The following is a 21,501-nucleotide window of genomic DNA, read 5'->3' as shown; positions in this document are numbered from 1 at the left end:
GACAGGCATAAAGACACTTGGGAATGAGGGGTTAGACAGGAGAAACTGAGGCTGGAGAAGAGGTCAGGCCACTTCCCAACTCTCCAAGTTGGAAGGCCGGGGCCACTCTGATCCCAAAGGTTCTACCAGCCTGCCTGGTAAGTGCGGGGAGAGAAGAGGAGTGTCACCGTCAGCAGTCAGCCCCTCCCCACCCCTTCCTGATTTACCACGCCCCGGGGCGGTGTGCAGGGGTGGGATGGGTGACGGAGGGGGTGAGGGAGCAGTAGGGAGGAGGAAAGGCGACGGAGAGAAATGGCTCCGGGTCTTCCACTCTCAGCAGGACCCCCACCCTGGCCTCTGGTTCGGGAAAGCCGCCCAGCTGTTTCTGATTCTTTCCTGCTTGCAGCCCCGCCCGAGGGGGTGGGGGACCGAAGCACTGGGGTAGCCGGGAGAGACTAAGTTCTGCTCAGCCGGGGCGGTAAAGGGCGGGGAGTCCTTGTCCGGTCCGCAGGTGTGCCCCCTCTGCTTCTGCCATCGATTCCCGGTCCACAGGCCAGAGGGGAGCATCGGGGCTGGCAGGCGGGCGTGAACCAGGTCTAAACATTGTTTGCGTGCAGGGGGTGCGGTGGGCAGTGGGTCGGAGGAACGAGGAGCGACAAGCCCTAGATGAGAGAAGCCTCTACCTGAAGCCGACTGTCCAAAGAGCCCCAGTTGGCAACGTTGAACGGGAGTTAAGATCCTCCCGCAACTCCCCGTGACAGAGGTTCTACCCATTTCCCAGAAGCGCAAGAACCGAGAGAGGACCGAGGAAATGAGTGCATGCTCAGTGGCTCAGCTCCGGTGTCACTGTAGGTTAGAGAACAGAGGGGAAGTGTCTGCGGCCCCCTCACTCTGCGCTCCTGGCCATCACCCACAGAAGTTAGGGTTGCCAATTGAAGGGCGCTAGGACCCGGTGGCGCTGCGTCGGCCAGGATTGGGCGCTACGGGTTCTGAAGGGCTCCCCCGCACCCCGTCGCGGCCCGCCGAAGCAGGTGAGGGCGCGGTGCGGTGCTCCGCGGAGAGCCGAGGGGCGGAGGGGGCCGCCACACCTAGGGCGCTGCGAAGCGCCCGGGGCTGGCGCGGGCGGAGCCGCCCAGAGGGCCGCGCGTGTCCCCGGCCTCGGCCCCGCCCCGCGCCGTCCAATGAGAGCCCGCGGCCGAGGGGCTGTCCGCACACACTCTGCCCGCAGCCCTACTCCGCGCCACCGACCCCCTGACACCGCGCCCAGCGCCGGGGCAGCGCGTCCCAGACCCGGGGCTCCGCGCGCCGCCGTCGGCTTCCGGAACCCGTTCCCTGAGCCCCTCTCCGGGGCCCTGCGCCCCGGCTCCCGGACTCCAGGTGCCCCTGGGTCCCCCGCCGCCGGGCCCTATGGCCCCCCAAGGGGGTGAGGTAGGAGCAGCCTGAGTACCCCGAGCCGGTGCCCCGTCCACGCCCCTCCGGGTCGCGCGGCGGGAGTCATCGGGGAGCTATGCTGAAGCCGGGTGGTGCGGAGGAAGCCGCACAGCTCCCCCCTCGGCGCGCCCGCGCCCCTGTCCCCGTGCTCCCGCCAGGACCCGCGGCCCCCGACGGCTCTCGGGCTTCGGCCCGCCTCGGTCTTGCCTGCCTGCTGCTGCTGCTGCTGCTGACGCTGCCGGCCCGCGTAGACACGTCCTGGTGGTGAGCATGGCTCTCGGGGTGGGGAGGGTGAGGCGCGGGGTCAGAGGCCGAAGGAGCCCAGAGGAATTACGCAGCTCCTGGCACCGGCTGCACAGGAGACCAGGCTTTTGCTTCGACGGAGTTAGAGACGATCCGAGCCGGACTGTCACTTAAGTCTCGGAGTAGGGGTGGGGGTGGATAGGTGTGCTGCTCACCCAGTGAGGTGGGCCCTGGGTGTTTGGAGCAAGGACGCCTGGTGGTCGAGGCTTTCCAGATTCCCTTGTGCTGTGCCCCATTTCAGCTCTGACTTAGGGGGAATGCTCCCTTCCAAGTTTTTCTCAGGGTGGATTCAAGAAACCAATCGTCCATCTGGGGCCTTCAGTGGCCCTCCAACAGAGCCCCCTGATCGCCTAACGTCGACCCCCCCACCCCCACCCCGGGAGGTGGAGAAAAGGGCATTTGGCGAGGGCGGACGAGGCTCGCGCTAGTCTACCCCACCGGGTAGGCAGTAAGACTTTGGTGTTCACGCTATAGCACCCAGCGCAAGGTTTAGAAATGGAATCAAAGCAAAAATACTCCATTAACTCTCACAATTAAAACAATTTTGCATAATTGCATAATTTAGTTGTTTGTCTTCAACTTCAGCTTTGAAGATGTCACTTCGAACCCAGACATCCCTCTCTCCTTCTTCTTCCCAGATGACCCTGTGTCTCCCATCTCTTTCCCGTCCAAGAACTAGAGGCTTCTGGAGGCGCAAAGCATTGAGACCCTCCCCTCAGGTTTCTTGCAGGCCTTAGGCTCCAGACACCTCACAAGAGGGCAGATGAGGCAAAAGGCATTAAAAACCCACTGGATATCTGCTCTTTTCTGAATCCCCCCCTGCACCACCCCCAAGCCCTGGATGGCATTCATCCTTTTCTCTCAGGAGAAAGCTGCTCTCCCTCCTCCCCCACCCTCTGGGGGGCAAAGGGGGGAACTGAACTGAGAAAAGACAGTCTTCTCATCTTTCCTCTTCACTGCGCCCCCCGATCAAACTGGCTTCAGACTGCACTCTTGCCCCTCCCTACCCAAGCAGTGCCTCCTTCCTTTCCTTACTTTGCTCCTTCCTCCCTCCCCCTTCCCACCACACAGAGTGGTCTCTCCTCCCCTTGCACCCTGTGGCTTTTCTCCTCTAGACTTGGAATCTTGGCTAGGAAGGGTGAGGGGTAGCTGGCTGAGGGGCCAGCAAGCTTGGGCTGCAGATTCCTATCATTTCAAGATGCGTCGCTCTCCATCCCCAATCCCCACCCCCCCCCCCCCCCATTTTCCTGTTTCAGAAAAATCTCTCTTTTGGATCTTTTTAATCTCTGCAGTGTTGGGGAAGGCAAGGGGGGGTGGTTTGTTCTGGATGGGGGAGAAGGGAGGCCCGTATCTTACATCTGGCTTGAAACATTCTTTTAGAAAGGGAAAGAGAAGAGGGGACAGAGGAGAAAAGCCTTTCAAAGTTCAGAGGGAGATCAAAGCCATCAGGGACTCAGTTTGGCTGGGGACTTGTGTGTTCAGTGGCCGGATGGAAAGACGATGAAGTGACCACAGTGGATCTTTACCCACCCCAGATAGCAATTTGCTTTTAGGGACTCTTGATTGCTTCTTACCAGTTTGGGAGGTAGTTTTGGGGACCACTTGGTGTTTAGGTGAAGAAGTGTCACTCTGATAATTGCAGCATCCTGGTAGTGCTTCCTAAAGACCCAACTAGGGTGTTTCCTGGTCCCCAATTTGTCCCTTGGCTACTCCCTCTTCTTTTCCTTTCTCCCTTCTACTGCTCTCACCCCCACGTGGTTCACATTTTGGAAAAACTCTGGGTAGAAGAGCCAGAGAGGGGGCAAGCCGGTGATACAGTGATAGGGAGGGACTCGGCAGTCGCTGTGAAAGGTGGCAGTGGAGCCAGGATGGGGAGTGGGTGCAGAGGTTAGTTCAATCTCTTTGCCTCACACCTGTCACAGCTGTAGTCCCCAGATGCCTGCCTCAGTGGTCATCACTTCTGAGATACAGTGGAAAGCTGCTTTCTAAAGGCAGGTCAGGCCCCCAAGGTATCTCTCTTTCCTTTAGGGAAAAAACCCAGCAAGACTGATACTCTGTCCAAACCCTGGAAGAGATGCCTGTTGACCCTGTGTGTGTCCGTGTTCCACTCTGGAGCAGAAGGTCATCACTATCACCAGCTAACAGTCTGATCGTCCCCCCAGCCCTTCCCTTACTCTCCAGTCACTCCTTCCCTCTCCCCACTTCTAACTGGAGGAGGAAACAGATGGTCTCTTCTTAATCTGTGACAAACAGAGCAAGAAATAGGGGGCTCCTCGCATGTGCTTCCCTGTTCCATTTTGCATTCTGCAGGGGGCTGGATGTAGGGAATCCTGTGAGCAGGACATCGTGCATGGATTCACGAAGGGAGAGGAACAGAGTTGATATCATAATAATAGCATTATTGTCACCACCACCAAGTGTCATTCAATGAATTTTTACTAAGCTTTGGACACTATAACTAAGTACTTTATGATCATCATCTTCTTCAATGCCCAAAGTAATCTGGTGAGGTAGATACTATTATTTTCTCCATTTCACACATGAAGACAGTGAGGGCTGGGAGGGGAGTGGTATGAAACTTGCCCAAGTTCACACCAATTTTGGAGCTAGATTGCTCTATTCCTGGTTAAGCATTGTATGCCTCTCTTGTTCTCGGAGTGAAAATGAGCTTGGACTTTGGAGTCAGATATCCTTGGTTCACCCTGGCTCTCCTCTGACTAGTCCTGATAGACAGAGTGGGTATTACCACTTAATCTCCCTGAACCTCAGTCTCTTCATCTGTAAAATGGAGACCTGTCTCATAGGATTTTTGTTTAGAAAAATGTTTCTAAACAAACATTTAAAGTGAACTGTAAAGTACCATATAAATGATGTTGTATTAAGAGATTCAGGGAAGGTAAATACTTTTATTCCTGTGTTCAAAGCCCTGTGTGGGCTGGGCTGAATTGTGTACACTAGGGACTGCAAGAGGGGAAATGAAAAGAGCATCTCTGGCCTCATTAAAAAGACACAAATATAAAACATCTGCAAATAGGCTGGCAATGTCAGCAGGAGTAAAGCTGTAATTGAAATGAAGTTTATGGCTGGCTAGGGGGAAAAGAGAGTTGGCGGTAAATCAGAGCGGTTAGGTGTTTATTCAACAAACAGTTATTAAGTATCTACTATGTGCCAGACACTGTTCTAGGTTCTGGGGGTAACCAAGTGAACAAAACAGACAAAAATCTCTGCCTTCATGGAACAGGGTGTCTGAATCACCTCGTGATGTTGGTGAAAATGCAGAATCTGATTCAGTACGCCTGGGGTGGGGCCCAAGGCTCTGCATTTCTAACAGATCCCTAGATGATGCCCATATGGCTGTTCTGGGGACCACACTTTGAGGAGCAAAGGGCTAGAGTAAGGTATGGGTCACTTTGTCAAAGGAAGGGATGTGAATTGGTCAAAAGCAGGTGAAGGGAGCATTCTGGGGCAGGAGGCTGGGAAGGAAAGGAAAACTTCTGAAAGGGAAAACAGAGCTGGAGTCAGGGGCATCTCTCCCCCTCTTACCAGCCAATGAGATGCAAGGTGCCTTAAACATCTCTGTGCCCTAACAGCTGAGCTCAGTGCTTGGCACATGTAGGCATTTTGCAGGTGTGTGTTGAATTGAGAGGGGGCTAAGGCTCAGTTGTATTGGAGCCCGCCTCCCCCACCAACTACAAGGGGCTGACCACTAGCCAGCAGGCAAGTGCCCTGCTCTTCAGAATCACACCAGTTGGGGCACTTAGTGCAGCTACTTAATGGGGTCTGGGTGGTAGTAGAGGAACGTAATTATCTTCCTGTCTTAGGTACTAAATGTTCCCACGCTCAGTGAGGATGTAACAAGAAGGACCAATGTGGGCTGCAGCAGAATGGATTTAAGTCATACCACAGGAAGGACTTATTGCCAGAGTTTGGCCTGCCTCACTCCAGACTGTCTCATGAGGGCTGGATTACTGGTCTCCCATTCCCATCCAACCCCCCTCTTTCCAAGCCCCAGTAAAAAAAACAAACACCCATTGCTTAGAGTAGTACTTGGGCCGAACTGGGGAAGCAAAACGGTGGTGAGACAGGGACGAGCTCCAACTGCAATGGTCTTGATTCTCCAAACAAAGCACCGCGGCAGTGGGTGTAACTCCAGGCTGTGCGTCAGGCGGCCTTTTCCGGCCTGGCCCAGCCCGGGGTGTTTATTTTGTTTGTTCCTGGAAGCTATTGCCCTGATGGACGGTGCTGCTGGGGACGCTGATTCCATGGGATTTGTCAGTGGTGGGCCAGCCCTCTCACCCCTCCCCCGGGGACAGATGGGCCCCATCAGCCCCGCTGAGCTCCAAAAGAGGCAAGCATCAGCCCTCCTTGAGTCTGTCTGACTTGGTGTCACCAGCGGTGATCTAGTTTGTGGGTGAGGGCCAGGCACAAGGATGTGGGCAGGGCACGGTGAGGGGACATAGAGCCCAGGGCGGTCCAGCTTTTCCTCTCTCCCCACTGGCTGCCTTCTGTTCCCCTCACCCACTTCTAGGCCCGTTTTGGGATCTCTCCCAAACCACAGGCTCATTCACAGCCCAAACCAAATCTTTTCAGCCCGTAGCAGCAACTGCCCCCTTTGACCCCCACCTGTTCAGAGAAAGAGAGAGAGGTATCCATTTGATGTGTTAGGATAGGAGAACAGAGAACTCCCAGAGGGCCAAGGAAGGTGCTAGGTGTTGGAGAGACAGCGAGGGAGTGCAAAGTGGATGAATGGGTCAGATCTCATTTAGTGACCTCATGGAGAGAAGAAGCTAAGAATGTTCGAGTGAAGAGAAAATACTGAGAAATTTGAGAGTGACTCTAGCAACCCAGCTAACTTTTAGTAGCCCACCCCAACTGATCTTCTTAAAATTGTTTGAATTGGGCAGAGTGGGGACTGGAATATGGGGAGTGTCACCCCCCTCGATTTATCTTGGCTTTGGCTTCCCACTGCTAACAGCCCTCTGCCCAAGCAGGTTCATCCAGGACATCATGCCTCCAAGACTCATTTGTTAAGAAAGGCTGTGGAGCCTGGAAATGAAGGGTATAGGGAGGAGATTTGGGGGTGGGGTCTTCCTCCCCAAGACCTCAAGTTTGGGAGTGAGGAATTTTAGCTACATGGGTCTGACTAGACCTGTAAACATGACTCCAAATTGCCCACTGAGTCTCTTCCCACTGGTCCCTCCCTGTCTCCATCCTTCCTCCCCCAAACTATGTCTTCATGGACCAGCTACGAAGGACGTGCCTCTTACATGTGGGTGTAAGAGTGTTGTCTCAGACTCTTGTTTTGTTAGTTTATTTTTCTCTGAGGCTCTTAATGTTTATTAAATAAACAGGGAATGGGTTTGTGTGACATGCCCAGGGCTTCTACGTATGTGACACATGCCTGGCCCGTGTTCTGGGAGTGTGTGTCACTTGGACCTTTGGCTGGGGAGCGGGTGATGGTGAGAGACCACTCAATTACTCTCTGCAACTGTGTAACCATTTCTCCAGGCTTGTGGGGAAAGCTGTACCCGTTGGCCTCAGGGAATGTGGGTTGGAGGAGGGGAAGGAACCTCTTCAAGTTCTGAAGGCCAAATCTCTCTCCTCCCCTTCCCCCTCCTTCTCCCCCTCCTGAGGCAGGAAAAGGGCCAGGATGCTCTGACAGGGCCATCTCCACCTTGCAGGTACATCGGGGCACTGGGGGCCCGAGTGATCTGTGACAATATCCCTGGTCTGGTGAGCCGGCAGCGGCAGCTGTGCCAGCGTTACCCAGACATCATGCGCTCGGTGGGCGAGGGTGCCCGAGAATGGATCCGAGAGTGTCAGCACCAGTTCCGCCACCACCGCTGGAACTGCACCACGCTGGACCGGGACCACACTGTCTTTGGCCGTGTCATGCTCAGAAGTAGGGAGCTCTTCCACCCTGCTCCAACTGCTTCCCTGTCTGTGCCTGGGGTGGCAAGTGGGTAGGGTAGGCATGATCCTCCTCCCCTCTCGGACACACTGCCTCATAATCAGATAGACAGTTGAGGGCAGTGCCCAGGATACAGTTGGGAACAGACCCTCAGTACCTGAGATATGTAGGCAGGGACCCCTCTAAATGCCAGTGTTGCTGGGATGATACACAAAGGTACAGTGTCCCCTGCCACCTCCATGTCTCGTCTTCCCTCCCCCTTTCCTCCCCAGCCCCAGCGTGAGGGTTTCCACGCACTGTAAGGCTGAGGACTAGAACGGCTGCTCTGTACTCACTGCCACCATCACTACCCTCACCCCAACACTCCCAACATCACAGTAATGGCAGCAAGGGATAAACAGAAAGGTGATATGTAAATATTTGGAGAGTTGGTGGCTTGGCCCCAGCTCAGCAAAAAAGCTAAGCAGAAGTGAGACAATAAACTAGGAGAAAGGGAAGGAGATGGGAATCGGGAGGTGTCTGGGGGACAGGGGTGATGAGTCATCAATCCCTGAGAGCAGGGTAAGAAGGAAGCAGGCCCTGGAAAGTAGCAGGTCTCCCCAAACAGGCTAACCCCTGGGCTGGGGTCTCTATTGTAGGGGAACTGTCCAGCAGAGTAGGTCTGAAAAGGCCTGGAATGTGGACTGAGGCAGGCTTAGCTGAGCTAGGATTGGCACTCGGTGGGAGGGGATGACTCACTGTGAAACTTTTCAATGGATGGATCCAGGGAGTTTGGAAGGAAGCAAGAGTACAGGTCAGCCCAAGAGGTCAGATGTACAAAGAAGCGGATAGAGAGTACTGAGGGCCAAGGGGAAGAGGTCAGATACTCTGGGGAATGCTTTTGGAAGAGAAGGCCACCTTGAAAAAAGCAGGTGCAGGAGTTGCTCTGGGAAAGACAAGAAGAGAGGAGGTTTCAGAGTGGGGGGTTGTGTGGACAGAAGACAGGGACAGACATAGGCCTCTTTGCAGAAATGTACTTCTACCTTTCTCTCTCCAGGTAGCCGGGAGGCAGCATTTGTATATGCCATCTCGTCTGCAGGGGTGGTCCATGCTATCACTCGTGCCTGCAGCCAGGGAGAACTGAGTGTGTGCAGCTGTGACCCCTACACCCGTGGCCGACACCATGACCAACGTGGGGATTTTGACTGGGGTGGCTGCAGTGACAACATCCATTATGGTGTTCGCTTTGCCAAGGCCTTTGTGGATGCCAAGGAAAAGAGGCTTAAGGATGCCCGGGCCCTCATGAACTTACATAACAACCGCTGTGGTCGCACGGTCAGTACTCATGTCTGTGCATGTACGTCCATATCTGCTGGGGGTGACCAGTACATGTGATCACAGAGTGAATATGAAGGTGGAAGTGCTGAAGGCTCCTGGATCACTTCCAGCAGCCCCAACCCCCACGGGATAGGAGTAGTGAATGCAAGGGAGCTTGGGAATGCCTAGATTCAACCAGGCGCATAAAGTGTCTTCACAGAGGTGGAAAGTAGGGAAAGAAAAGGGAAGTAACTTTTTAAGAAGGGGAAGGACCACTTCCATAAAGACTGAGGAGGATAAGAACCTGCTCTGGGCAGTTCACTGGTTTCTGAGCACTGCCAATGTGCCTAGTACTGTGCTGGGAAATGACATGCTAGAGAAGCAGAAGGCATGGCACCTTAAACTCTAAGAACATGTAAAAGTAGGGCATGTGATGGCAAACTGTAATCATGAACAGGATCCTGTGGCTCTGTGTTTGAACACACTATCGTGGAAAGAAAGCACTGGTGGTCTAGGGAGGATTCATGGAGGAAGAGGTTCTTGAATGGGTGGGTTCTGACGGGGAGAGAACCCACTGTCCAGCCTAGGCCAGATGTCAGAGCACTCATGCTTGTAGCCCTAAGGATGACTGAAAAGTGCCCTGACTGGCTGCCTCTCCCTCACCTCCCAGGCTGTGCGGCGGTTTCTGAAGCTCGAGTGTAAGTGCCATGGCGTTAGTGGCTCCTGTACTCTGCGCACCTGCTGGCGTGCACTCTCAGACTTCCGCCGCACAGGTGATTACCTGCGGCGGCGCTATGATGGGGCTGTGCAGGTGACAGCAACCCAGGATGGCGCCAACTTCACAGCAGCCCGCCAAGGTTATCGCCGTGCCACCCGGACTGACCTTGTCTACTTTGACAACTCCCCAGACTACTGTGTCTTAGACAAGGCTGCAGGTGAGTAAGGAAAGCAGGTAAGGACAAGGAGCTCCAGTTCTTGGTGCACGCACCCCTGGTCAATCATAGTCTGTTCAGCCACAGGAGTTAGGGAAGTGGTACTTTGCGAGGCATCAGTCTCCTCTCGACATGAGCGTCTTATAATAAGATTGATAATGAATGCCTCAAGCCACCAGTCCCAGTGCTACCCAAGCAGAGGAGAGGTCATTTCTCACTCTTTTATATCCCCAGCATCTGGGGTACAGTAGGTATTATTCAGGGATTGTTTAAATGAGTCACCCGTTTTCAATACCAAGCAATGTATGGGCTGTACACAAGCATGAGGTGGAGGAACCCTAAGTCTCGGACTCTTTATGATCTGGCTAAAGAAATAAGGTGTAATCAATCGGTGGACATAAGCAATTGCAGAAGACACAAAGCTGGAGAAACCAAGAAAAGCTTATTGGAAAATGTGGAATTTAAGCAATTTCTCGAAGTGTAGGGATCACCTGGACAACCTAGAGAAAAGAGAAGGGCAATAAGCAGAGTGGTAGGTGGGAAAGTACATGATTGTTCTAGGAACCGAGAGGTATGATGAATCTGACTGAGTGAAGGTTTGGGATGAGGAGACTAGAGGTAGAAAGAAAGGTGAGGATCAGACCATGAGTGGCTTTGAAAGACTATATCCAGTCTACCACTGGAGATTCTACAGTGGAGTTGGGAAAGCAAGGAAAGAGATCTCAGTAGGGCTAACCACTAGCAGAAAGCAGCAAATTGTTTTTCAATCTGGTCCAGATATTTGTGGTGGAATTCTTGGGGATGCTGGAAAGTGATATGTTATTGCCCCCAAAGAGTAGAAGTCACCATCTTGGCTTGGCTCATATTTCAGGTTCAGACAGGTTAGACTAGGAACAACCTTTAGTGCAAAAGAACTGCTCTTCCTCTGGTTACTATCATGGGCTTGCAGGCTCTTCTCTGCAGACTCAGCACTCAGGACTTGGGTGAGATAGAGCCAGGAACCACAGCTGTCTTTGGTTCTGTTTGTTTTCAGCCATCACTGTCATTCCTGGAGAGTCAAGTGGCTCGGAGCAAATCTGGGCATAGAAACAGGGTGGGGCTCCACCTAAGTAACACAGAAAGTAGTTTGTGCCCTTTGGAGGGTGCTAGGAGAAAAGCAGTTAAAAGAGCCCTTTCTGATTCTCTCAGTGATTTCCTGCCACTAGGTATGTTTTCTTCCCACGTGGTATAATTCAGAGGACTACTCTCTGAATGTCTTGAAATAATTCCATAGCAGCCGAGGTGTAAGCCTATGCTGTTATACCTAAAATGCACCTTTGGGGAAGGATCTTTGGAGTCAGAAGGAAGGGTGAGTCAGATGTGTTGGTTTTTCTTGGAGGCATAAAATTAAGTCTCATAAAACCCAAAGTGGGGCCTGGAATTCAAAGGGTGTAAGTCATCTCAGAATCGAGTATGGAGCCACAAATTTCCACCAAAGCAGTCCTGTCCGGTGGAGCTCTCTGTGATGACAGAACTGTTCTACATCTGTGTTTTCCAATAGATAGCCACTTAGCCACATGGGATTACTGAGCATTTGAAATATAGGTATTGTGCCTGAGAAATTAAGTCTTAAATTTTAGTTAATTTATAACTAAATGACCACGTGTGGCTGGTGGCTAAACCTGGACAGCTCAGCTCTAGAGTATAGAAGAGGCTTTCGGTGCACAAAAGGACTTAAGATCCAGCCCTTGGAGTTAGAGGAGAGTAACACAGATAGTAGAACTAGTTAGCCCACACTCTGGAAGAGTGGCCTCTAACAATTTTGGATTGCGTACTCTTTCATTAAAAAATTATTTGAGCATGTACTTCTAATATATGGATATTTACCTTAAAAAGATACCTATGTTCCACTGTATTGATATGTACTTTATAAAACATACAAAGTAGGGATTTTAAATTTATGAGATGAAAAACAAATGTAGAAGTTCTAAGATCTAGCATTTTTTTTAAAATTTTTTTTTTGAATGTTTATTTTTGAAAGAGAGAGAGAGAGAGGCAGAACGTGAATGGGGGAATGGCAGAGGAAGAGGGAGACACAGAATCTGAAGCAGGCCCCAGGCTCTGAGCTGTCAGCACAGAACCCAATGCAGGGCTCGAACCCACTAACCATGAGATCATGATGTGAGCTGAAGTCAGTCTCTTAACCGACTGAACCATCCAGGTGCCCCTAGCATTTTCTTTCCATATCGCAGTAGGGTGTACAGACTACTGCAAGAGAATCAGTCAATCTGTTCCCCTTCCTCAACCTCCAGGTCAGTCCCTGTCCCATCTCTGGGGAAGGGTTAGAATAGACAGATACTTTCTAGGGCCCATCCCATCCCAAATTCTGTGTTTTTATATCTGTCAGCAGGATCTTGCTAAAGTTGGTCAGGATGAAGTCCTAAGCATTCTCTGTGCAGGGGGATAATATCATCCCTACCCTTCAAGAGTTCCTACTGTAAAGGGTAAGGCAAGGGATATTCTGTAGCAATTCCACAGGGATATGCCTCTGGGCAGTCACACTAACCAGTTCACCTCCTCATCTGAACAGAGATGATAGATGTAACAATCCACTGAGTTACATGCTATTATTATGCCTATTTTCATATGAGAAGATTAAAGCCTAGAGAGATTAACTACCTTGTGAAATCACATAGCTAAGATGCGGCAGGCCTGGAACTGAAACTTGAACAATATGACAATAAGGCCCATGCTTTTAATGGCCATCCTATATTACTTCCCTGTATGGTACAACTTAAAATGTAAACTAAGGCCCAAAATACTAACAAATGGTAGCTGGATCAGAGTTGTGGCATGACTTCTTGGAAAAGATAAATTATAGGCTAAGTTGTTTTTTTTGTTTTTTTTTTAACTGTTTAGTATGGAAAATTTCTAACACAGAGAGCCCTTACCCAGCTTTAACAGCTAGCAGCATTTTAAGGCTAGGTTTTGAAGGAGACACAGAGATGTGTATTGGCAGGGACGGCATAGAAGGTGAAGTCAATGGTCTTTGGGGAGCCTTTATGGTGGGAAGAAGCCAGAGTGGTGCAAAGGGAAGTAAGGAGATGGTCATTTTGGCCAGTTGGGCATATTTTCAGGAAAAGGGATTCTTTATGGTTTCCTCATGAGGATGTGGGTAAGGGAACCCAGAGCAGCTGAAGTAAGAGGTAACTTGGTTCTCATTCTCTTCCCCAACCCAGGTTCCCTAGGCACTGCGGGCCGTGTCTGTAGCAAGACATCCAAAGGGACGGATGGTTGCGAAATCATGTGCTGTGGCCGAGGGTACGACACAACTCGAGTCACCCGTGTCACCCAGTGTGAGTGCAAATTCCACTGGTGCTGTGCAGTGCGGTGCAAGGAGTGCAGAAACACTGTGGACGTCCACACTTGCAAGGCCCCCAAGAAGGCAGAGTGGCTGGACCAGACCTGAATGTAGAAATACCTCACTCATCCCTCTACTTCAAAACTCCTGGCTCAAAAGCACAAGATCTTTGCATGCACGCCTTCCTCTACCCTCAGCTCTGGGCTGCTACAGTTTCTATTTAAGGACTTGGAAAGCAATCCAGAAGGACTCTGGTGTCCTGACTGGTTCCTTAGCCCTGGGAAGGAGTTGACAGGGGATGTAAGAAACTGAACAGCTCCCTGACTGCCCCCTCTGGAGGTTAGAAGGGAGAGGGGAAGAGGTGGGGTCTTCAGAGTGATATAAGTTGCACTAAAGCACATGGTCAAGGCTCATTTTTCCTTTCCTTTGCACTGGCTTCCTGACATTTCTTGTGTGTGCAAGAGGAAAGGTACCTGGAGAGAGCTTCTTTGTGTTCCTACCTGACTAAGGGTAGATGGGACAGAGATGGAACCACATCTCTTCCCTGGGTCAGTTTGAGCAGACTGCCTGGTACCCCAAAAGAAACTCTCAGGCTACAACCTTCTTCAATTATCCCAGAGCCTGGGATTCCTAGGTAAGAGTTAGCCGTAGTGGACAAGGTTCCATTCACATGCTCATAGGTTTATAAACTGCTGTATTTTGTAGGGGAAAAAATTATATAACTATACAAACATACATTCTCTTCCAACCTCCCTCTTCTTTTCAACCTATATCAGATAGCACTGCCCCTTGCTCACTTGCTGCCTGTTCAAACCAAGTGGCATGTAGTGGTTCTTATGCCTAATAGATCACTAGAATACCCTGGAACACTCCTGAGAAAGAATAATTTAGTAAGCCTGCCTAGGCCTTTGGGGTTTTATTTTATTTTTTTAAAGTTTCTATGCATTCTTCTGGAGGTCAACTAGGTTTGGGAAACACTTAGTAAAAGATATGTGACTCATGGAGGGTAGGAAAGGGTAGCAGGCCTGATCTCAAGGGCCCCACATGAGGCATCAGTGTATACTAGTCAGGTAGGGATCTCTGGCTTTGGCAATTTTTAGGAGAGAATCCTAGTCTTTGAAGTTGGGCATGGAAGCCAGTGGCTACAGAGGAAAAGAGAGCTGGGGCTTTGGGGCCAAAGTGGTAAACAACTTAAAAAACAGCCTTTCCCCATTTATTGAACAAATTTTTATTTAGTGGCTCTCTAAGTTCTGGGGATTATTACTGTTCACTCCATGTTTGGCTTAAACAGGGGAGTTCCTTCTATGCTACTACCTGCTGCCTAACTAAGCTTGCAGTAGTGGAGTCTCCAGAGATAGCAGGCTTTGTAAGCTACAAGCTAGGATATGGAGTCCCAAAAACTGTGATGTCCTATTTTTAGGTGACTTAGACAATGGCTATCTTTCGATAATTTAAGAGAGCAAAGTGGTATAGAAATTTGCAGTTATGACACACCTGGGTTGAAATCACAGTTGTGCCATTTACAGTTTTTGATATTTTGAGCAAGATACCCAAATTCTACAAGCCTCTATCATCTCGTCTGTAAAATGAGGTTATAAACCTATCTCAGATACTGAGTTTTAATTGTGCCCCCTAATTCCAGCCAACAGACACTCTTACCAAAGTTCCTAACTGGTCTAGCCCATCATGACTTCTCTTGAAACCTTCCGTTTACAATTGCAAAGTATTGACAGCAGGCTGTTGATTAAAGGGCCTACACAAGGAATTCTGAACATAGGCGCCCACCCCCCCCCCCAAGTTCCTCTCCAACATCCCTTGGGGTCCTCATGTGTTTGTAGAACAGCTTCACTCTGCACAGGCAGCAGAAGGATAGGGGAGCCAGAGCTCTGGGCCATGGGGGCAGATTTATTTGGATGATAGGACTAATATTTGTGTAACCTGCTGAGACCTGTGTGGGAGAGTTTAGGGTGGTTTTTCTTTTGGTGAGGGGTTTGCTCCGGTTTCACATCCATTAACACAAAACATGAGCTAGTCAGGGCCCTTGTGGTCTGCGGTGAGGGGATTCCTGTGGAGAAATGGGACTGAGTGAGTCAGGCCAGGGGAATGTCTTCCTTGCAGAGTGGAGTCAACTGGATAACTGATGAGCCAATGGTGGGATTAGGGAGGGGGAAATGGGAGGGAAAGAGAAGAGCTTCTGACATCTTGAGCTGGGATTAGGAGGAGGAGAGCCTTAGCATAGTGGGAAGGTAAGGGGGTCAAAGTCAGTCTGAATCAAGAATACAGCTGAAGGAATTTACATCAGGGTGTTTGGGTAGAGCCTCAGGTCCCAGTCAGCCCCTGCTCTCACAAGAATGCCCAGGTAACCACATAAATGATAGCTAGGCCTTCCTGGGACTTCAACCCAAGTTCAATCTGCCTGTGCTGTCACCTATTCCTTTTCAGTTCTTACCCTATGAAGGAAATTGAGCCTCTTCTGGCATCTCGTACTGCTCTGGACTTCCCCTGGGCTCCAAATTCTAGTTCATAAAGACCCAAGTTTTGTAATTTACTATAAATGGTTAAGAGAAAAGCAAGCTGTCCAGAGAGTGAAAAGTTTGAATAGTGGGGTGGATAGCGAAAGAAAAGAGGTCCATGTGAGCCCCACTACAGAGGCAATGTGGTCCCAAGAAGGGATGGATGATGGCCAAGCAATTAATTTTTCCTCGTATTTCTTAGCTTGCCTCTGCATTGTGACTGGCTTTGGACAACTGGCGTCTATTCTGCAATAAAACAAACAGAAACTAATTTATTTGGAACAAGCAGCAAAAGGAGAACTTTATTTGGTGCAGTCAGGGCTCCATTTAGTCCTGCTGCCACCCACTCACAGCGTCTAACCCCTCTCCAGACCCTCCTCTGGTCAGGAGAGTTCTGTGCCTCCAGCAGCGGTCTCTTAGCCCCTCTCTGACACTCCTTCCTGTCAGTCCTCATTTCTTCTAACTTTTAACATTTAGGTAGAATGCGTTGCAGAAAGTGCTATTTGGGTACAAAGTTAACTTCAAAGACACAATCTCTATCCTTTAAAGATCTTAGACTGTTTTAGAGAAGGCAGGTGACTGAAGTACCTCAGCTGCACAGCCCGTGGCCAGTTTTTCTCATGTAGAAGTAAGAATGCCAGCCTTAATCTAGTCCTGCAGATAAGAGCCAACTGCTATTATTGCTAGCCTTGAATAGTAGTGCTCGCCCTTATGCTTTCTTAGAATGATGCTGGAAAATGAAATCAGGGACTTCAGATTATTTTTTAAAAAATTAAACACTGCCTGGCCCTGAACGTCTGTTTGCAAAAAGTCTTGTAGGTCTGACTCGTGACCACTTACGGCCTCATTTCTTTTCCTCCCTGTTGCAGAGGGTAATCTCTTCTCCTTTTTCTCACCTCCCTTAGCAAGAACACCAACCACTAAGTCTTCTGCCAAATTCTCAGACCCACTCAGGACACTGGTTTCTACACAGTTTAATATATGAGAGTTAATCGGGATTTTTTTTCCCCCTCAGCCTGAGGTTTTTAAACACCCTCAGTGGTCACAGGGCAGAAACCCAAGGGAGGACGCCAGGGAGAGTATGTTTCTCATCCCTGGGAGGCCGTCAGCCTAGCTCCTGCAGCCAAATTACAGCACCAGAGAATAATGTGATGCATTCCTGGGCAGGTCGGTGGGACCCTGGGCGCCTGGGCCTTGTGGAGAGAGGTGCCAGACACAGAGCTCTCCGTAAGCAATCCTGCAGAGCCGCCCCCTGGGTGCAGAAATGAAATACGGGAGAGCTTCACATTACACGGAGACCTGTAGCTCACACCTGGTTATTGATGGCCTTGGTGGAAGCCTCTGCCCCCTCCCTCCACTTGGGAACTGCCTGCTACTACGGGGGTTGGGCACCTTTGAAGCAATGTTGGAAAACAAGAAAGAGATGCTTCCTTTCCACTCCTTGCTCTCCCTGCGAGCCTGTGCACAGCCATGAGGATACGCGTGCGTGCACGCGTGATATGTGTTTGCGTGGACATGCACGCAAGCTTCTCTCAGGCTGCAGCAGAGTTCTAGTCGTCCCCGGTCCCTAACAATAAAACAAACAACTGGATTTCAATCACATCCTTCAAAATTCCTGCCATTATCAGGGGTTCAGCCGTAACCAAGTAACATTAAACATTTCCATTCTCAATATGCAAGCAGCTGTGTGGTTTGGTGACTGGTATTCCCCCACGAGGTGGCAGGGAAAGGATGCAGAGAGTGCATGGAGAGGGGAGATACTACCACCCACGCCCAATGGCTAAGACCATGCTGGAGACAGTGCAATTTGTGCCCTGTGTGCTACGGATATGGCACACAGCCTCCAGGACTGCACCAGGTATAATCACCAAGCCTGCGGCCCATGACCTGTCGTTCTTAATTTCTATTAAGTTAGAAAACAGGATAGCTTTGGGTTCCAGGGATAATCTCCACAAGAGAGAGGCACTGGAGGGGAGCAAGCAGTGACTTTACTAAGGTAAATATGTCACAGTTGCTACAGTGAACTGAGCTTTCCCAGAAGCTGCTCTTCTCGTTGGGTGACTGGCAGGTTTCAGGTAATAGTCAGTGGGGTATCAGTAAATGCCTTCCCCTGACCCCAAAGGTCAAAGGGATTGAAGAGAGGGGGAGTTTACAAGTACATTTTTCCACTTCCCATTCATGGTTTAAATTATCCCTGAGCATCTTAGTGGCTCTTCCACTTACTTAAGACGTATCAGTCATCCTGGAGTAGAGACAGCAAGGAAAGCATTCTCCCCTTGGCCCCCTGACTCTGAACTACCCTTTGCTCACTTCCATTCTGCCTATGAGTCTATGCATGGAGCAGCTGGACATGGAAGTTCTCTTTCTTTGACCAAAAGGAGCTGAAATCTGGTGACTTTACTTCACTACTACCAGCCCCTCTAAGCAGGCCTGAGCAAACAGAAACGTTAAGCTGAGTGAAGAAAATGGGAAGACCATTTAATCCACAGCTGTCCTTTTTGACAACTCAAGGTAGGGCTTCCCTGAGAATAATTATGATGTCATAAGAAGCTTTTTCAGGTACAAAATGCTTTAACGCAGACTAATTTTCACACCAATTTTCCCTGTGAGACAGGAGACACTCTCACTGCACAGGTGCTATTCAGAAAGGCTCAGTCATTTGTCCCAGGTCATGTGATACTGAGTGGTTCAGACAGAACTCAAATCCAGGGCTTCTCACTTCAAACCCTGTGTGCTCTCCTCAAAGACTGACAATACACAAGCCTGCAGAGGCCAGAGTCCCAGCCCCTTTAGGACAGAAATTGATACAAAATATTCTAGGAGAGTATATCTGAGCAGAATTTTCAAAAGGAAAAGCCTAGGCCTTCCCTAACTACATCAGCACATCCCCTTTTGGTCATTTCTGCCACTATTTCCACCACCACAAAATGATCACTATGCCAAGTAGTCCACCTTCAATCAACTCTGGCTCCTAGAGCTTTCTATGCCTTTTTTTCTTCATCAGATTAACACTTTTAACATTTGCTTTAATTTTATCTATTTCTTTTAAAGTGATGCTAAGTGCATGGAATACAAGTAGTCCTGAGAATCCATGAGAAGAAATTATTAAGGCTTTGGGCTTCTAATGTATGTATTAGAATTTCCTTTGAGATTTCACTCTGTTTTTAAATGGCTGTCAACCCCTGGGCTAGGAAAGTAAGAACAGGGAATGAGAGTGCTAAAAAAAAAAAATGTCTTACCCCAGGCCAGATGCCTACTCATGGCCTGGTAAAAGTCCTGGGACCTCTAGCTGAGACAGGTAATTTATCTACACCAAGGCAAGGAGAATCCACCCTGCAGAGAAACCCCTACAAGATGAGGCAGACAACAGATTTTTACTTGATCAAAAACTTTTGCTCCTTTCAACCCCTCCTCCCACCCTCATTCAAAATCTGGACTTCTGTGTGGGTCCAAGACAGTGAGACAAAGCAGCTCTAAGAGAGGATGTGTGCAAGGGGAACCCTTCCCTGTTCAACCGTGGAATGCATTCCTTCAGAAACAGCATAAGCCTGCACATACCCTACCTATCCCACTCCCGCACCCCAACTGTGAAGGCAGAAGGGAAAACTGCAGGAACACAATGTTCATCCATCATAGACCCGGGCCCCCACTTGAATTAGGGGAAGGACACCTCATGAAAACAGCCTACCTATAGTTAGGATCTGTCCCAGAGCAAACCTTACTTTTTGGTCCATCGATCTTGGCTCTCACTGCTCTCCCTGCTCCCCACCCCCACTGCCTCCGCATGTGGGCTCAGAAGTCATCATCTAAAGAATTCCACTGCTCACCTCCTGCATAGCAGCACAGCCCCATGAGGCCGCACACCAGATGGAGGGGATAAAAGTACGAGGTCATGGCTTCTAGCAAGAGGCTTTTTCTTAAACTAACCCTGACTTCTGGAAAAGAGGCAGAGCAGGAGAGTGTCGGGTGAGCTGCTGACGACAGCAGCTTCATGGGTCTTATGTAAAAAGGAAGGAAAAAGCATTCATTAAAAATTTCCCTACTCCCATCCCCAGACCTATTTCTGATCCCACATCTACTTCGTGAAGGTGTCTGAGTAGAATGCAGAGACGTTGAAACCAAAGGGTTAGATCCTTCCTATTTGTAGGGACCTATTCAGCAGGCTGCCACACACATGCTGAGGTGGAGGCCAAGTCCTGAATGTGTCCTGTTTCTCCAGGAATTTAGCTCTGATGTCAAGGGAAAAGGTATGGAAGGTGGACTAGAACTCAGGGAAAACTGAGCAGGCTGTTAGCAGGCCTCCAAAATGTTTGTGTGTATTAAACAAAGACAAGAGGACAGAGGAAAATCGTCATTCCTAGTATCATCATGCTCGTTGGGTGACAATGTACACAAGCAACAATCACAAAGGAAAACCAGTCTGAGGAATAGACCGAGAAACAGAAGTCTCCGAATAAAGCAATCAGGTGGAAGAGATTAATCAGACTTTCTCCAGGACTCACTTTTGAGTTGGAGTCTTAAAAGATAAGGTATGGACTGGTGGAGGGCAGTCAGAGAAGGCGTTCTAAAGCAAAGGCCCTGGTATGTGCTGAAACTTAGAAGCAAGAATGTGCAAGCAATATATAAGGAATTTCAAGCAAGTACATATTATATACACTGGGGACTACAGAGAAATCAGAACGCTGAGATAAGGGCTTAAATAATGTGAGCTAGCGGCATATGCCTAGACTGTCAGATGGTGCAGAGCCCCTTAGGGCCACACAGCATCTTGCTCTAGGTCAGTAAACACGGGGGTACCTATGGGAAAGCACAAGGATGAGGCCATTTGTTACACATACAGGGACAAAAAGAGAGCTCCGCTGTAAAGCCTCACAAATGCTAAGTGTTAACTACAACTCACTACCATTTGAGATTCTAGGCTAAATAAGAGACATGAAGTATTCTATCCAGAACTGTGATGCATTCATGTAGGCTTCCAAGCCCAGAATCTGACATAAATCAAGCCAAATGCTTAAGAAATTAAAATTTAAAAAAGAAATAATATGAAATTAAAAATATGTGTTTCTTTCCCTCATTCCCAACCTTAGAGCTTGACTGGCCCCTATGTACCATTTGACATACTGGACTTTTTGTGGCTAGCGGATTCATCACCTCCAAGGCCACAGCGAATAGAAGGAGAGCGAAGAAAGAACTTTAGGAACTACAAAACCAGCTAACTGATAAGTGAGAAGATAGTTCTTGTGTGCTACAAGCTGCCAGATAAAGAGGCTGCCAGACAAGAGACAAATTCCAATTTCCTGACTTTCAGTTAGGTCTCTGGCTTCTTGCATTTGTGAAGGTAAAAACAGAGCTATTTACCAAGCTCCTGTCATACTTCCTAACTGAGCTTTCTCAACTTCTGGGGACAAAAATCACAAGGGCAACCTGTTCTTCCACAGCATTTTCCTTGTGCTTTTTTCAGAAAAAGAATAAGCTGACCCTTGAACAACACTGGTTTGAACTGCATGGGTGCAGTTATATGCAGATTTTTAAAATAAATACAGTCCAGTACTGTAAATGTATTTTTTTCTACCTTATGATTTTCTTAATTATAAGAATACAGAATATATATACAATATATGTGTTAACTGTTATTTCTTAATATATATTTTTTTTAAATGTTTATTTATTTTTGAGAGAGAGAGAGAGAGAGAGCACAAGAGGGGGAGGGGCAGAGAGAGAGGGGGGACAGAGGAGCCAAAGTGGGCTCCGTGCTGACAGCAGAGAGTCTGATATGGGGCTCAAACTCACGAACTG

The 21,501-nt window shown here is 49.4% G+C and overlaps 2 protein-coding genes across 7 annotated transcripts in view; one reads left to right on the top strand and one right to left on the bottom strand.

The window, feature by feature from the left end:
• Positions 1-21,501, bottom strand: part of ST7L (suppression of tumorigenicity 7 like) — a 103,706-nt gene that overhangs the window by 12,260 nt on the left and 69,945 nt on the right. Inside the window, exon 15 of one of the 6 annotated variants that reach the window (XM_019457856.2) lies at positions 10,276-10,957. The exons of 4 other annotated variants lie outside the window; for them this stretch is intronic. In XM_019457856.2, the coding sequence (XP_019313401.2) occupies positions 10,895-10,957 (63 nt within the window). In that variant the 3' untranslated portion in view covers positions 10,276-10,894. Of the gene's footprint in view, positions 1-10,275; positions 10,958-21,501 lie in introns of those variants that run through there. One more of the 6 variants, XM_019457863.2, reaches the window with a different exon arrangement.
• On the top strand, positions 259-17,384 carry WNT2B (Wnt family member 2B). Its single transcript, XM_019457866.2, has 5 exons — positions 259-1,674; positions 7,395-7,615; positions 8,661-8,938; positions 9,591-9,855; positions 13,071-17,384. The coding sequence occupies exons 1-5, from the start codon at positions 1,487-1,489 to the stop codon at positions 13,298-13,300; spliced, it is 1,182 nt and encodes a 393-aa protein (XP_019313411.1). The 5' UTR covers positions 259-1,486; the 3' UTR covers positions 13,301-17,384.

Source organism: Panthera pardus, unplaced genomic scaffold (genome assembly GCF_024362965.1).
Source record: "Panthera pardus isolate Hobbes unplaced genomic scaffold, ASM2436296v1 HiC_scaffold_11, whole genome shotgun sequence".
NCBI lineage: Eukaryota > Metazoa > Chordata > Mammalia > Carnivora > Felidae > Panthera > Panthera pardus.
Note: the sequence above shows the minus strand (reverse complement) of the source record. Positions and strands in the feature narration are given on the sequence as shown.